The following is a 14673-nucleotide window of genomic DNA, read 5'->3' on the forward strand; positions in this document are numbered from 1 at the left end:
CCAAAATTGCAAGATACTGTATGTATTTGTTACATGGTTGTGGTTCTTGGTTGCCCCATTCCTTTTTCACTTTGTGAGAAATTGATGATTCATATTTGTGTGCATAGGTGCTTAGATACCTGCATATACGTATGTTCTTTCTCCATACATGTAAAGAGACCTGACAGAAAAAAAGAAAAGGCGTTCTGTCGCTCCTAGGATTACGACGTAAAATATAGGGAGATAGATAATAAATATAGAGTGTTTTTATAACTTTATCTATTTTTGCATATGTATTTAAATCTAAGAAATCATAAAAAATATGCATTCCAGGTAGGGATAGGAGGAAGTTTGGGAGGAAAGATCGCTCGCCTTTCCTCTCCAGTAATTGGATGAAGCAGGAATGTTCTTGTTTTACACTTCCTTCCATATAATTTCCTGTTCCCCCACTGCCACAGTTACTGTTCCAGAGGAGGGGAGTTACAAGATAGGGAGGTGATCCTGGCACATAGTATTTGAAAATTGGAAATAATTCCTCCTAATGTCAGAGTGCAGCCATTCACTATGGACTGTTCACCATGCAAATTTACATGTCAAATGTAGAGTCAGTACTGTCAGACACAGTAGCTAAAGATAGAGGACATCCAGCATCTTCTGTGAAATAAGTTTGGAGAGTGTAATTGGATGTCATGGGTTATTAGCCAGGCTTGGTTATTTTATACATTTAACATGTATAAAAAGGTTCTTAAAAAGTTTTATGGGAGATAGCTAAGCTGCTTAAAAACTTATTTCATATTAATCTTTCTGAGTGTCTGTGTGAATGTAAAGCCTAGTACTTATTTAGAGAAAAAATAATCAGAAAACTTAAGCTATTTGGAGATTTACTTCCAAAATGAGCCATTTTGTGTGTATGTGTTATGATCCTGGCAACTCAGCACAAGAAAATAGGAAGTTACTGTTTATTATGTTTCTTGCCACTGAGTTTCTCATTTGTTTTTCAGTCTTACTTTGTTTATAATACTGTTCAAGTTAATGTACTTTTTTATTTACATTGGGAATGTCTAATAAAAGATAAGCTGCAATATCCTGTTTATTAAAAACAAGCTCAAGTATACTTCTCCACCATCTTGCAGTTATTTTTATGAATGTACTGTAATTGGATTTTGCATTTATTATTAAAATGATTGCAGTGTGACTCTTCAGTGTGTAGTTCATTAAAAGTAGGGATTTAAATACAAAATTTAGCTTCTTAAGAGATTTCTTTAGTTAAATTAAGAATTCCTGTAGAAAAGAAAATTAAGCCATAGATCTACTTGTGAATTAAATTTTATATAAATATTGAAAAAATAATCCCTAAGCAATACTAATATGGTAATAATTAACATACGGTAGTTTCAGATACTTATGCTTTAGCATTCCAGGTTGAAGCTCATCCAGAGTGAATGTGAGTGTGATTTAATACGTAAGGGGTGAGTGGCTAGGTCTGCAGTTCTGTTCCCAGCTCCATAATTCACCGTGCAGCTTTTTACACCTGTGGGAAAGGGGAGTTTGCATTTTCCATTTTTGTAGGTCTGTGTGATCTAAGGAACATTCATATAGACTATTTTAAGAATGTGAAACACAGAAGAAAGTTCTGTTCCAATTACAGTATGAGATGTTTAATCTTACTGAATGCAGATAGGGTAACAATATAAATTTTGCTGGAGAGTTCTCCGAAATTTTCACTTTTGATTTGCTTTGGTGTAAGTGATAACACAAAATAGATGACAGTGAAAATTCAGGCCCTTTGGTAAGCAGGCAGATTCTTCATTAGTTGAGCTTTGGATGATCTTCAGAGTTGCGAAAACAATGAGTGTGGTTGTGACAAATATCAGGAACATTTTTGGCCAGGATGGCATTACTTTTTGGATGCCAGGAGAGCTAGGGTTGCAAACTGCAGCTGTGAAAGTAGGAGTAGAGATCTTCCCCCAACTCAATGGCAAGGCCTAATTGCAGTTGATTTTAGTTGGGTTTAAAAAAGCAGATTTAATTTTTCTATAAATGCTTTGTAATAGCTCAGTGAAGACAGCTAAATTTTATTAATTAAATGCAAAATTCTGCGCTGTATCTGAATTTTGAAACGTTCCAAGGAACTTAAATACTGATGATGAGATCATACCCTCAGGTGTGAATATTTGACGCCTACTGCTTCGCTTTTTAGATACAAGTTGTCAGAGATGGAATATATTATTCAGTTCAAACCAGTGCATTGTATACTACTGTGGAGTGAAGAGAACTCGTTTCTTTTGGTAGAGAGCATTCCAAAACTTTTTTTTTTCCTGTGTGCCCTGTCATCCATCCATGGCTTGCTTTTTTTTTTAATGATCTGAATTTCATGCAGCTTGCCTTACCAGTTCTAAAATACTGAACAGACCTTTGAGAAATGTGTAATAGTGAATTTCTAGATTGCAGTTACGTAGACTTTTATTTTGAGACGGGTTTTTATTATCAAACAATTCTTAGGATTTACGATGAGGGGTTTTTTTCAGAGCTAATCGATGAGGGGTTTTTTTTCAGAGCTAATTAGGGAGTTTGAAGGTCTAGTTCTATTACTATTGATAGAAATTGGCACGAAAGCCTTCTAAACAGCTTTGGATATCTCAGCCTAAGAATTCCTCTTGGTTCTAGAAGTGTTGGAAAATATTAAATACAAGGTGCGATGTTTGAGCAATCATATCTGTTTTTTTCTGTAGGGCACTGTGGACCATTGTACAATAGGAGTAATGATTCTCTCAGAACTGACTCAGGAAATGAATCTAGTAAGCGCGTTTGGTTTTTCTTTCCTTCTGCGAGGGGTGTATGTGTTGCCGATCAAGCAGTGTGTTGAATGTTTCTGCCCTTTGTAAAAATGGTTGGAAAAACATTTATTGGCCGTGAAGGAATTAACACACCTTCCTCTCCCCACCAATATATAGAGAGACAAGAAATTCTTAGTGCAGGGACTCTACCTGTACCAGACACACCATATCTGCTATGGGTAAATTTTCTCCCATTGCGGTCACTAGAACTAGTAAAGCAAAGTGAATGATCAACTTTTTCAATTGTATTTCTGCTAATGATTTACTTTTGTGTACATCTTAACATGAGGAAGTGCCTCCAACCTTTCCATCCCGAAAGAGAGACAACCTTGAAGGAAAAAAAGGAGGCGCTTCAGGAAGCTGTCAAGATCTATATTTAGTGCTGGACCATAATTTTCATTTCTAGTGTCAAATAATTAATCTGCCAGATATACCTATCATCTAGTTTTAGCAAAGAAGGGAGCGTTGTTTACTCTGTCCTAACTTTTCTTAGGTTGATTATTCAAGACCTTCAGCAAAACACCGTAAAATAGCTACCTCGTTCCGTGACACCTTTCTAAAGGACATACTGATGCTTGCGTGCTCTCTTTTAAAGGAGGTGAGGCTCTTTATAATTGAACCTAAACTGTTAACATCATGATTGTCCCAGTTTGAGTCCTTAATATGTTCTGGGTTGATGAATTCTGTGTTTAAATGGATTACGTGACACCCAGTTAAGCTCAAGTGACCAAAAATGTTCAAAGACAAAAATTCCAGTATTCCTTCCTCCATTTCTCTCTTGCTCGCTCTCTCAATCTTTGTCTCTGTGCCATCTTTCTCTCTTTATATCTTGCCTTAAAGGATGACCTGACTAAATTCTGAGCTAGTCTTCTTTTTTGATTTTTTTTTCATAATTTAATTGTATCTCAGTTTTGCTGGGCCTGCCATCTCAATATTTGTTAAAAGAATTATTTATTAAACTAGTGGCAACCAAACAGAAAGACGAATTCTCTTGTGGTGTGGCAGCACAGTCGAATCTGGCCAAGGGTGTTCTCTCCTTCACTAGTTCCTTTATGCTGTCTGTAACACTTTGGGGTAATTCAGGCTGCAGCCTCTCAAGAGCCTTGACAGAGATGGTGAAGAGCAGCGTGCTGGTCTCTCAGGACCAGGTAGGGTGAACTGAGATCAGAGCTGGAATTTGCGCTTCCCATTTTGTGCTGAAGAAGGCCTTCCGTAGCAGTGGAAGGGGCACCGTGAGGTACCATTTTACTTCTCCTGAGCTCAAGCAACTCTTTGCTTTTGGGAGCAGCTTATTTTTTAAATGTTGCCTGATTTCTGTTCTTTGACTTATTTGGGAGAGCTGGTTTGTGCAATTTTCATGAAAATCCAATGAATTAGGTGTTGTAATTTGGACACAGGTGTTTAAGCTAAGGATTTAAACACAGATGCCATCACAGTGGGTCAGTAGAAAATGGTAGTGATTACTTTTTGGCGCAAGCTTTAATTCTCAGGGTTGAGGTATGAGATAAACTGTGTTTGCTTATATTTCTTTCACAGTATGTTTTTAGTCTAACTAGCATGTTTTACTTCACATTGGCAATATGTTTAAAGGACACGTGGTAAGCTACCAGTGCTCAGGTGACAGGCAGAGTATTTTTTTTTAATATATATATTGCAATAAAATAACGTGTAAGCCCTCACCTCTGAAGAGGGAGTGCCCTGCTAATGTACACAGGATGTTTTAAAACAGTGTTGGAATTGTATATAAATAGTGACGACATATATAATTTAAAAGAAGAATTGGATATTTTTTGAAGAATCTTCTTAGGTATAGTAAATCCTATGACACATCAAAACAATAAATGTATTTGTGAGAACCTGTATCCTGCAGCAGCCACTTCCTAGGTACTTTTTTAGTCTCTCATATGTTGAAAGGTTTGTCTGAGTGACATCACACAGGTTTCCAGAGAGAAATATAAGAAAATTGTAATTGGTATCTTTATAATGCCAATTTTAGTATAAGAAGCTGGTTTTAGAAATATTTTGTTGTCTGTAATACACTGAAAAATACACTCAACTAACAAATGTCGAATCACTGAAATAATTCCAAGAGTTTGAAAGTGACACACAGGATTAGTGGCAAAACAGGTTATGTTTATAGAAGACATACAAAAATTCAATGTTGATTTCAAAGCCAAATTAATAATTTAGTGTCTATTCTAATGTGGTGCAACAGTTATTATCAAGTTAATGAGGCATCTGATGACACACAGTTGATTTTAATTACCGTCATCTGAATTTAAAAACTTTTTGTTGATAAATTTGAGAGATGTGACTTTGAATCTAAATAAGGAGCAGATGAACTAGATAAAATTGTTGCATTTGCATTTATTTTATTTTTTTTCCTAGACAAAATTATGTCAGTTTTCTTTTTAATGTTCATGAACTGCATCAGCGACTAATGAATTTAAGGTTTGTTTTCAGTGCCTTTATATTCTATGTGTAATCTTGAGGTAGTACTTTCATTAAGATAAAATGTTATTTAAATTATCATAATTACAGAGAGGATCGATAAAAATGTGTTCTTGCTCACAGTATGTTGAGTGTAGACTTCCAGATCCCAACAGCTTGTTTTGCTTACAAAGTACCTCTTTATTCTGACACTACAGGGGTTATAAAGCAGCAGAGACACTGACAGCTGTATTTGTACAGGTGTTGTAAATAGCTACATTCAGATTACAGCCTGTTCATTTCATTGTTTTTTAATGCCAGGTTTTTCTAGACATACCAAAGGAACAGTCTTTTGAGTATACATACTGTGAAACTCTTACTGTTTAGCAGCCTGGACATCAAACTGTGAAAAATACCCGATTGTTGAGATAATTTTTAACTATATGATGTATATGGCATATATTCCACGCTGATCTGGAGCTGAAAAATATGAATGCTTACAGTTTAATTTTTGCAGTGAACATCAGCACTGTTTTAGCAGTCAGGATCAGTGACATGCTGAGTTTTACCTAGAAGTATTTTATGAAAAAGGATTAAAAATTGTTTAGAAGTCTGAGCTTTAGCTTGGTGTGGAAGATGTCTCTGAGGTGGTAATGATGATTTGCCCCTTGCCTTCACGGAAAGACTATACCTTTTACTGTTGCAGGATGTCTTTCTCTCTCAGTATGTGTTCTCTTGCTCTGAACTTACATCCAAACATTTTACTTTTTCAAAGTTGTTTTTAAAGCATGTTCTATGCAGACGACCTAATGGGATTTCTTTTCTCCTTAGCTCTTGGCAAAACCTTTAACCCTTCAGGACCAACGGCAACAGAATCTAGCAATGCATCTTTTGAAACTTGTACTAAACTGTCTTAATTTTGATTTCATTGGAAATTCAGCTGATGAATCTGCAGATGACCTGTGCACTGTACAGATTCCAACAAACTGGAGAACAAGTAAGAATGGATCATAATTGTTAGTAGTCTGAAGTCTGTAGCCCGTGGATTGTGTGACTTCTTTCGTCACAGTACTTGCAAATATAAAATAGTTTTTAATGTGGAATTTTTTGCTGGTGGGTTATTTTTAAACCTCTTCTGCTACTTTTATCATACTTTTGCTATTTTTATTTTTATAGGCAGAAATAATAAATGTAGTCTATAACAAAGATATTCATAGTAGATCAAATTATTCTAATTAGATGCTAAATACTGTTCTCATCCCTGACGTATGAACAGCTTGAAAGAGCTACAGCATTTGTAGCATGTCTGTTTTCTCTTGTTTTCTTCCTGATGAGAAAACTGTGTGAATTTTTTCGTAGCGTGTTTGTTTCCTCTAGTGTGTGAGCTTCTTAATGGAGACAGCAGAAGGGTTGCATCTTGGCTCTTAGACTCCAGAGGTTTGACTTGCTGGGCTTATACAGTGCAGATGGCGGACTGGTATAAATATGTCCAAGCTAGCTTTGATGAAATTACCTTGGGTAATGGACACAGTTTAGCACTAGCAGCATGGAGCTCCTTGTAGGCTAATTTATCCAGCTTCTTGGCAAAATAATGAGCCTGATTGGAAGTCTGTTACTTCTAGCTAAAGCAACTACACAGTTTCTCACACCCGAGATGGGGGGTTTAGATCTGGCTTACTTGTATAGCATGACACTCTGTAGCGTTTGATATTCTTCCTTATTTCAATGATGCTGTTCTTCATCAGTTTCTATGCATAACTCCATTCCATCTCCATTAATGTACAGTAGCCTCTAATTGCAGCGTGAGGGATGAAGAGCAATAATATATGGCAAGCAGGGGAATACTGACAAAAGGCTGAATTTGGGCAAGTCACAGTAATTTCTCAAGACCCCCTAGGAAGGAGAAGGGGACAGGTTTTCCCAAGATTTTAGTTTAGGTAGTTTAAATTGTCCATGGAGGGATCTCTCTTTAGTTGTTAAACACAAAGAGTGCCTAAGGAAATGAACCTTTGTTATGGGATGCTTTATTTTACACAAGTCTTCATATAAAATCATGCTTATAAATGGAACAACTTTGAAATGTTACTTAATTTGTGGGATTGCTTAATTATGAATTATTGGTGAACTCTTTGTACCCTGTTGTTACCCCTTCATAAAACAGGGTAATGTTATAGTTCACTTGATGTGATTCCACAGTGAATAGGTAACTCGGTGTTTAAAAGTATGATTTTCTGTTTATCAGTCTGTAGACTTCAGGATAGGCCGTGGAACTTTTGTTAAAAATTTGTGTTTCTTTAAATATAGACTAAACTAATCTTTTGTACGTGGAACTTGTCGTGTCTTAGTGTACTACTGTAGTAACCTGAAGAAATCAGTTTACCTACATCTGTTACAGACCAGCAACTGTCAAAGTATTGCATCATCTGCAGTTTAAAGGAAGGATTCTTTATGAACTATAGGATAGATTAAATGTGATAAAAGAGAATAATGCTTTGTTTAATACTGTTCAATGAACTAATGCATCTACTCATAGTTGATACTACAGCGATATGTCACTCTTATTTGTTTTTGTTAAAAAGATGATGATACTAGTGAAATAAGATACTTAATTACTGCTTGTAGAGAGTGATAAAACCAACTTATCTTTTTCCGTAGTTTTCCTGGAGCCAGAGACCTTGGACCTGTTTTTTGATTTGTATCATTCTCTTCCACCAATGCTGTCTCAGTTAGTAAGTGACACGCAGTGATTTGCACTCAAGTAATTACGGAAAATAGTCTTTTTACATCTATACTTTGTCCTAAAGACCCTGTTTTACTCTGTGCATTAGCATGTTGTGAGACTCCTGGCTCAGTGCCCAGTCATGATGTCTTTTCTTTGAACTTCAGCCCCAGTTTTCATTTCTGAAACTCAAAGCATTTAAATCCTTCCTCCGCCAGTTTGGCACTACTCAGCCACATAGAAAACTTCCACCCACCCAATTGTTCTGCTGAAGTCAGAAGCTGTTCTAGAATGGCGTTTTAAAACTGAGCCATAATTGTGTTCAATGATCGTATAGACATTGCTGCAAAAATAATCTTCAGCCACAGAATGTACTACAGACAGCAATACGTTGGATTGCTGCAAACGTTGAGATGATTATTCTGAAAGTTTAACTTTTCTTAATCTTACGATATTTTTTTTTTTTATTCTTCAGGCACTTTCTTGTTTAGTTCAGTTTGCTTCTACAAGGAGATCTTTGTTCAGCAATCCAGAACGTGCCAAATATCTTGGTAATCTCATCAAAGGAGTGAAACAAATACTTGAAAATCCACAGGTATCTTTTTTTTTTATTATTTTATTTATTTGAAATGCTAAAACAGGTGTGGATTTGTTTTTTCCAGTTACAGTCTTCATTAATTTACTGAATCTATCTAAACCACTTTCAGCCAGATATCTGTTTGCTTTGATTTTCTATTCAAAACAAAGCAAAACCCCTATGCAAATAGAATTGTCACCCAATTAGCAATAATGCTCATAAAATTTCTATCAGATTAAGCTGTTAACTTGTAAAAATTTGCTTCTTCAAATTTAGGGTTTATCTGATCCGGGTAATTACCATGAATTCTGTCGGTTTTTGGCTCGGCTAAAGACAAACTATCAACTGGGAGAGCTAGTAGTGGTGAAAGATTACCCTGAAGTCATCCGACTTATAGCAAATTTTACTATTACTAGCCTACAGGTAAGAATATATACAGAAGTATTCTCTTTTCTTCAACTCTTGAATGACAAAGAGGACTGATCCTGCTTCTCCGTGTTGGTGTTTTTTGAGGAGGTGGTGGGGCTTTTCTTTACGTAAAAATATTTTTTTGTCAGTGATGAAACTCAGATTATTGAGTTCTTTAGAATTGCCTCACGCTCTTCCTATGAAGTTTTGTAATGGGAGCAGATTTAAAGCGAAAATGACAACTGAACTTGGAGATTGATGGATGTTAATCCTCCAGCCTTAGTCTTCACCCTTAAAAAAAAATAAAAATCCAACAAATTAAACCCTTTATCCAGCCCTAAAATACTTATACCTGCGCGCCCATGTAAACTTTGAAGTGCCTACAATGACTAGGTTCTTGAGTTCTACTTTTGTGCGTATATATATGTACACACACGCAGTTGCCTGCATGCTGAGCTGCTGAGAGCAGAAGCTACCTGGAATAACATCTAACTTTTTGGGGGACCGGTATCTGTAGGAGAAGGACACGTATCACAGGATCAAGATTCTCACAGTGTTAAAAATCTTACAGATTAATTTTTTAAGCACAGCGAGGTAAAGGCATGCACACTGTTTGAGTAATACGATTGTTATTTCAGCATTTCCTCCAAAACCTTTCTCTGCTCTTCAGAGTAACAGCTGAAGGTAGTGACCTTAAGGAGAACATTTTGACCTTTGCGTTTCTGAGTTGCCAATGGCAACTCCTTAAGTTCTGAAGAGAAAATAACGTTGAGATGCATTTCTGTTCTTTGCGTTTCCTCTTGGGTGGCTCTAGACAGTTTTCCACTCAAGGTTTAGGATTTTTTAATGGCCCTTTTCTAGCATTTGAATCTCAGCATGTACTGTGTAAGAACCTAGGCCTAGCTCTGCGTTTCGAATCGTGGATTTCACTTGAAGGAGGCGAGAGTGTCTACAAGTAATTCTGCATCTACTCTATAACGTGTGTCTCAGTTCTGACTGGGTCCTTTAGTAGTTATGTGAATGAGTAAGACTACTTAAGGTAAAAGCATCACGTTTCGCAACTGAAATTTCACACTGGGATGCTTTAACAGAAGTATGTTTTGTTTTCTTGTAGCACTGGGAGTTTGCTCCAAATAGCGTTCATTATTTGCTAACTCTGTGGCAAAGAATGGTAGCATCTGTACCTTTTGTGAAAACGGCAGAACCCCACCTCTTAGATACATATGCACCTGAGATAACAAAAGCTTATATTACTTCTAGACTGGAATGTGTTCCTGTCGTTATAAGGTAAACTTGTAATTGCAGCTTTAAAACTGTAATATGGAATGTTTAATTTTCTGATTTGTTGGCATATTATATTTTGATTATGTTTAAAATCTAAGTATGCTGGTTGTGGTTACCATGGTGATTTCTTTAGATTATCTTAATCGGCTGATACCACTTTTCTCCTTTTGCTTATTAAATCCAGGACAAAATCAAATGTAAATTCTAATTGTTTTTCCTCTCATGGGCTTTTGTGCTTTGAAAAAAGCCTATTCCCCCCCCCCCTTTTTTTTTTAAGACCATCTAAATTTAACTATATTGTTCAGCTGTGACGTGTTTTCTCGATGAGTCACTTTCTAGGGCCATGGAGGGTTGAGTAATGGGGGAAAGCAGAATGAACCCCATGCACAAGAAAGGATGAAAAGGAATAGAACAAGATAGAGAGTGGCAAGATTGAAATTGGCCAATTTAAAATTTCTTAGTTCAAAACTTCTTTTTAACAGTCTAAGTAAATGGCTTTACAGTCTACACTATAATATAGCAAATAAGAAAAAAATGTTTAGATTGCTGAAAGGATTTAATTTTCTCCAAGGGCTTTTATGAATTCCTGCTGGAAGGATCTCCTGTCAGACTACAGGACTGCAGAACAAGCCACATCTGCTTTTCCTTTTCAATTTTACATTACTGGGATGATGTCACTTGTTCTGTTTGTGTGAGGAAGCGCATTCCACTTCACTATTGTTTTCCTTTTGTCTCAGGCAAAATCTCACATCTGCAAATCTTACTGTTTAGAGACTGACCCGTAGTTGGTGTTATTTGCCTTATGTTCTCACCATAGGTATGTTAAAAGCTGACTTCCTAATGGCTCAAAATCACGAGCTTCTCTATCATTGTCTCAGGAACAAGAATTAAGAGTACCTAGGGGAATTTCCAGAGCTACAACAGGGAAGGACAAGCAGGTGATTGCAGGTGCAGTCAGTTCTTCTGGGCCTCCTCTCAACCAGCCTACGCTTCTTTTGGCATTTTTAAGTTTTCTTCTCTGTTCAGCTTTTCTGTAGTGGTATCTCAGGGTTGAACCCTCATGTCTCGGCTTTCTTCTCTACTGAGCGGTACGTTCCATATCAGCTTCCAGACTTGAAGCACTCAGTAAGTAGGGCTAAGCTTCTGGGTCAAACCATCTGGCATGACCAGCTCCATTGAAATGTGCTGTTGTCTTCCTCAGCATCGCCATCAGCACTGAAAATTCAGTTTCTGTGTTTAGCACTGATGAGAGATTCTCCTGGATGTCCTTGTTACGTTGTGAAGGAGTAAGCCTTCTAATTTTTGAAAAAGTAGGGAGAAGGTGAGGAAAGTAGTGATCTTTTCTGCCAGCACGTATCATTCTTAAGACAGTCTTGGTCATGCTGTTGGCATGTATCTATTCCTAGCTCTAAGTGATTTGTATACCTCTGGGGTATTGTCTTATTCTCTTACGTGATGAAGGCCCTTAGTTGTGGCATTTCTGTAGACAGCAATATCAAATGTAGACTTTAATATCAAATGTCCAGACCGTTCTTGAGAAACATGGGATGTCTGGGAACTGATTTCATAAGACTTCTTCCGTTTGCTGCAAGGAGATTAATTGATATCTTTGCAAACAAATCCTGTTTTCTGGAGTGACCATTTTTCTTGCAAACCAGTATAGTTGATAACGTCACCCTCTGTTCAGGAGCCATCCAGCTGGTCCTTCAGACAAAGAAGTAGCTTGGAACAATGGAAGGAAAATAACTTTTGCCCTTTTCAGGCGTTTGAGTAGCTATTCTGCTGTTTGAATAAGGCTGAGTGAAGAACTAATGATTCTTCTACAAAGGGTCTACAAGAGAGTGGTTTTCTGCAAAATAGAAGGAGAACTTCTATTTCGTATATTTGTAAATACCTGAGAAAGAGGTCTGTTTCAGCCCATCTGGAACATCAGGATTTTCAGCTGCTGTGTATCTTTCAAAGTTTGAATGTTAGCACTGTTAGCTTTGTTAGCTTTTTTGATCTCATCTTTTTCTATGGATTGATTGTTGCCTGTGCACCAAAAGGGTAACCTTCTGATGAATAAACCTTTCCTATTGGGATTTGTGTAATGAGTATAGTTACACTTCATGGCAAGAGCTATTGGTCTCTGTTACCGGCATTCCATAGGGTCACAGCTTGTTTACAGCAGAATAAAATAAAAATTTATAAAGCAGTTGCATGGAATTTTACTGAAGCTTGCTTGTTGGCTTAATTTGATGAATATGCAAAATCCATTTCTACTAAGTATTTCATTCTTTCCTCCAGTCTGAGAAAGATTCTGCTCATTGATATTTTATTCAGGCACAGCGGACCTTAATCCTTCAGGATTTACCTTTCTGTGTTCATGCTGCCAACCTCATCTCCTCTCTTCTTTGCTTTTTAAACTATGTATTATTGAGAGGAAGGCACAAACAGAATACTGTTCTGTGCTTGTATGGATGTGTATGGGCGTGTGTGTAAATAAAATGAGATCGTATGTCTGTCTGTTGTGTTCACCAGCTGCTAAGGCTTTTATAGTTCAGCAGTTCAGTGACAGTGGTTCAAGATCTGGATGGTTAAACAGCATCAGCTTTTAAGCAATAGCGGCGAAGTGCTTACTTTTTATCTCTATTCCAGAGATGGCTTAGAAGATCCACTGGATGATACAGCTACCGTTTTCCAACAGCTGGAGCAACTGTGCACAGTCAGCAGGTGTGAATACGAAAAGACCTGTACGCTTCTTGTACAGCTGTTTGACCAAAATGCACAAAACTACCAGAAACTATTGCACTCTTCTAGTAGGAATCCACTAGAAATCACAGTTCAGGAAGGTTAGTATTTAATTTAATTTTTACTTTGTGTGTTATTTTCCAGTACCCCTATACTTGCATATGAAAAAGAGTGGTGCTCTTACGGCAGATAGACCTTGTCTCAAACAGGAATTAATGATCAAGTCACCTTGCACCACATTTTCACTAGTTGTATTAAATATGATACATTGACAGTTGATACGTTTAACGTCTTGTTATGCCTTTAGAATATAGCCATGAGGGCTGTAAAAACTTCTGATTTCTAAAAATCAACGTTTTAATGCCTCATGGGAACCAGCTGCAACTTGATGAGCATTTTTTGGAAATGAGGATGTTAACTTTTGTTCTTTTTGCATTTATCTGTCTTTAAAGTTAATGCAACATTAAAAACCTTCATTTATTTGACAGCTCTGTTAAGATGAATTACCTAATTTTCAAGAAATTCAAGTTACTTATTGTAGTGTAAGCTGTAAAAATAATAAGTACTTCTTAAATATGTTTTTTTTCATATACCTATTTTGGGTCCTCTCTGTGTCACATTTATATTGTCTTTATAACTACTGGCTCTTTCCTGATATAGTTATCTTATGGCTGTTGCATCTTTACATGGATAAAGGGTGTTGTTTTGAAAAGGTGAGACAGGTTACTGCATAATACAGCTGTTTCTTTGCATGCTATTAAATGTTTGTGATTTATTTTGCCGTTCTTTTGTCGACAGTTTGAATATACTGGTTTTCTTCTATATAGGAGCCATTTTCCACTAATTTACATAGGACCTACTTATCTTTTTATTAATACCACTTTCTTCTATGCACCTATCAACTTTTTATTTGGGAGAACTTTCACTAATGACCTGACTTCATTGACCAGCTGTGGTCTGAATTTATACTGGGTTCCCCAGTCATGGGGGGCCAAAGGGAAGCAGTCGGCTGGAGTCTTTCAGTGTCAGTGCTCTGGGGCTTGCCGTTATGCGTTAGAAAACATTTGGTGCAGGTTAAATATTGTGTTTCTTTTCTGCAAACTAAACACTTGTGCTCATATTGAACAATAACCATTGTATCCCCTAGATATACATAGTTAAATTTAGATGTTTAATGGCTTTTAATGTTACAAAATAAGTTAATGTAATATTAAGATCTCATTTTATTATACTGTCCTGCTCTCTGTATCAATAGTGATGCAGTCATGGTTTACTAAAACAATAATCCCCAAGAAATGGGTCATTAACAGTAGTTAATGATTACTTGTGATCTATGGTAATGACTGATTTCTTTGGGATTATTGCTGTTATAAACCATAATTACAGATTATTACAGCTATAATTATTTTCTAAAAGAAAAGATGTTGTCTGCCTTAGTAATTGCAAAAGCAAATGCACTGAAAATTTTAAATAGTGAAGGTATTAAAGAGGGAAAGAAGTCATACCTATTAATTGCTATTGTGCTGAGAGAAGAAGGCTATCAGCAGGAAAATAACTACGTGCTTAAAAATGAGTTACTGCAATTTGTAAAAAGGAAGACAGGTTCTTATTTTTATAAAGATTATTGGCCTAAATGTGGCTCGGCTCTTTGAACCAGCTAGCACCACTTCACAGTTGCTTTTTGATCCGTCTTCAAATGGCCGTTCTTT

At 36.6% G+C, this 14673-nt stretch overlaps 1 protein-coding gene across 3 annotated transcripts in view; it reads left to right on the forward strand.

The window, feature by feature from the left end:
• The window catches only part of RANBP17 (RAN binding protein 17), a 159938-nt gene that overhangs the window by 7326 nt on the left and 137939 nt on the right, over positions 1 to 14673 (forward strand). For all 3 annotated transcript variants that reach the window (XM_054217200.1, XM_054217201.1, XM_054217202.1), the window contains 8 exons: positions 2712 to 2777; positions 3310 to 3414; positions 6078 to 6243; positions 7902 to 7975; positions 8441 to 8560; positions 8819 to 8965; positions 10065 to 10237; positions 12872 to 13065. In XM_054217200.1, the coding sequence (XP_054073175.1) occupies positions 2712 to 2777; positions 3310 to 3414; positions 6078 to 6243; positions 7902 to 7975; positions 8441 to 8560; positions 8819 to 8965; positions 10065 to 10237; positions 12872 to 13065 (1045 nt within the window). The remainder of the gene's footprint in view (positions 1 to 2711; positions 2778 to 3309; positions 3415 to 6077; positions 6244 to 7901; positions 7976 to 8440; positions 8561 to 8818; positions 8966 to 10064; positions 10238 to 12871; positions 13066 to 14673) is intronic.

Source organism: Rissa tridactyla, chromosome 11, assembly GCF_028500815.1.
Source record: "Rissa tridactyla isolate bRisTri1 chromosome 11, bRisTri1.patW.cur.20221130, whole genome shotgun sequence".
In the NCBI taxonomy this organism is placed as follows: Eukaryota; Metazoa; Chordata; class Aves; order Charadriiformes; family Laridae; genus Rissa; species Rissa tridactyla.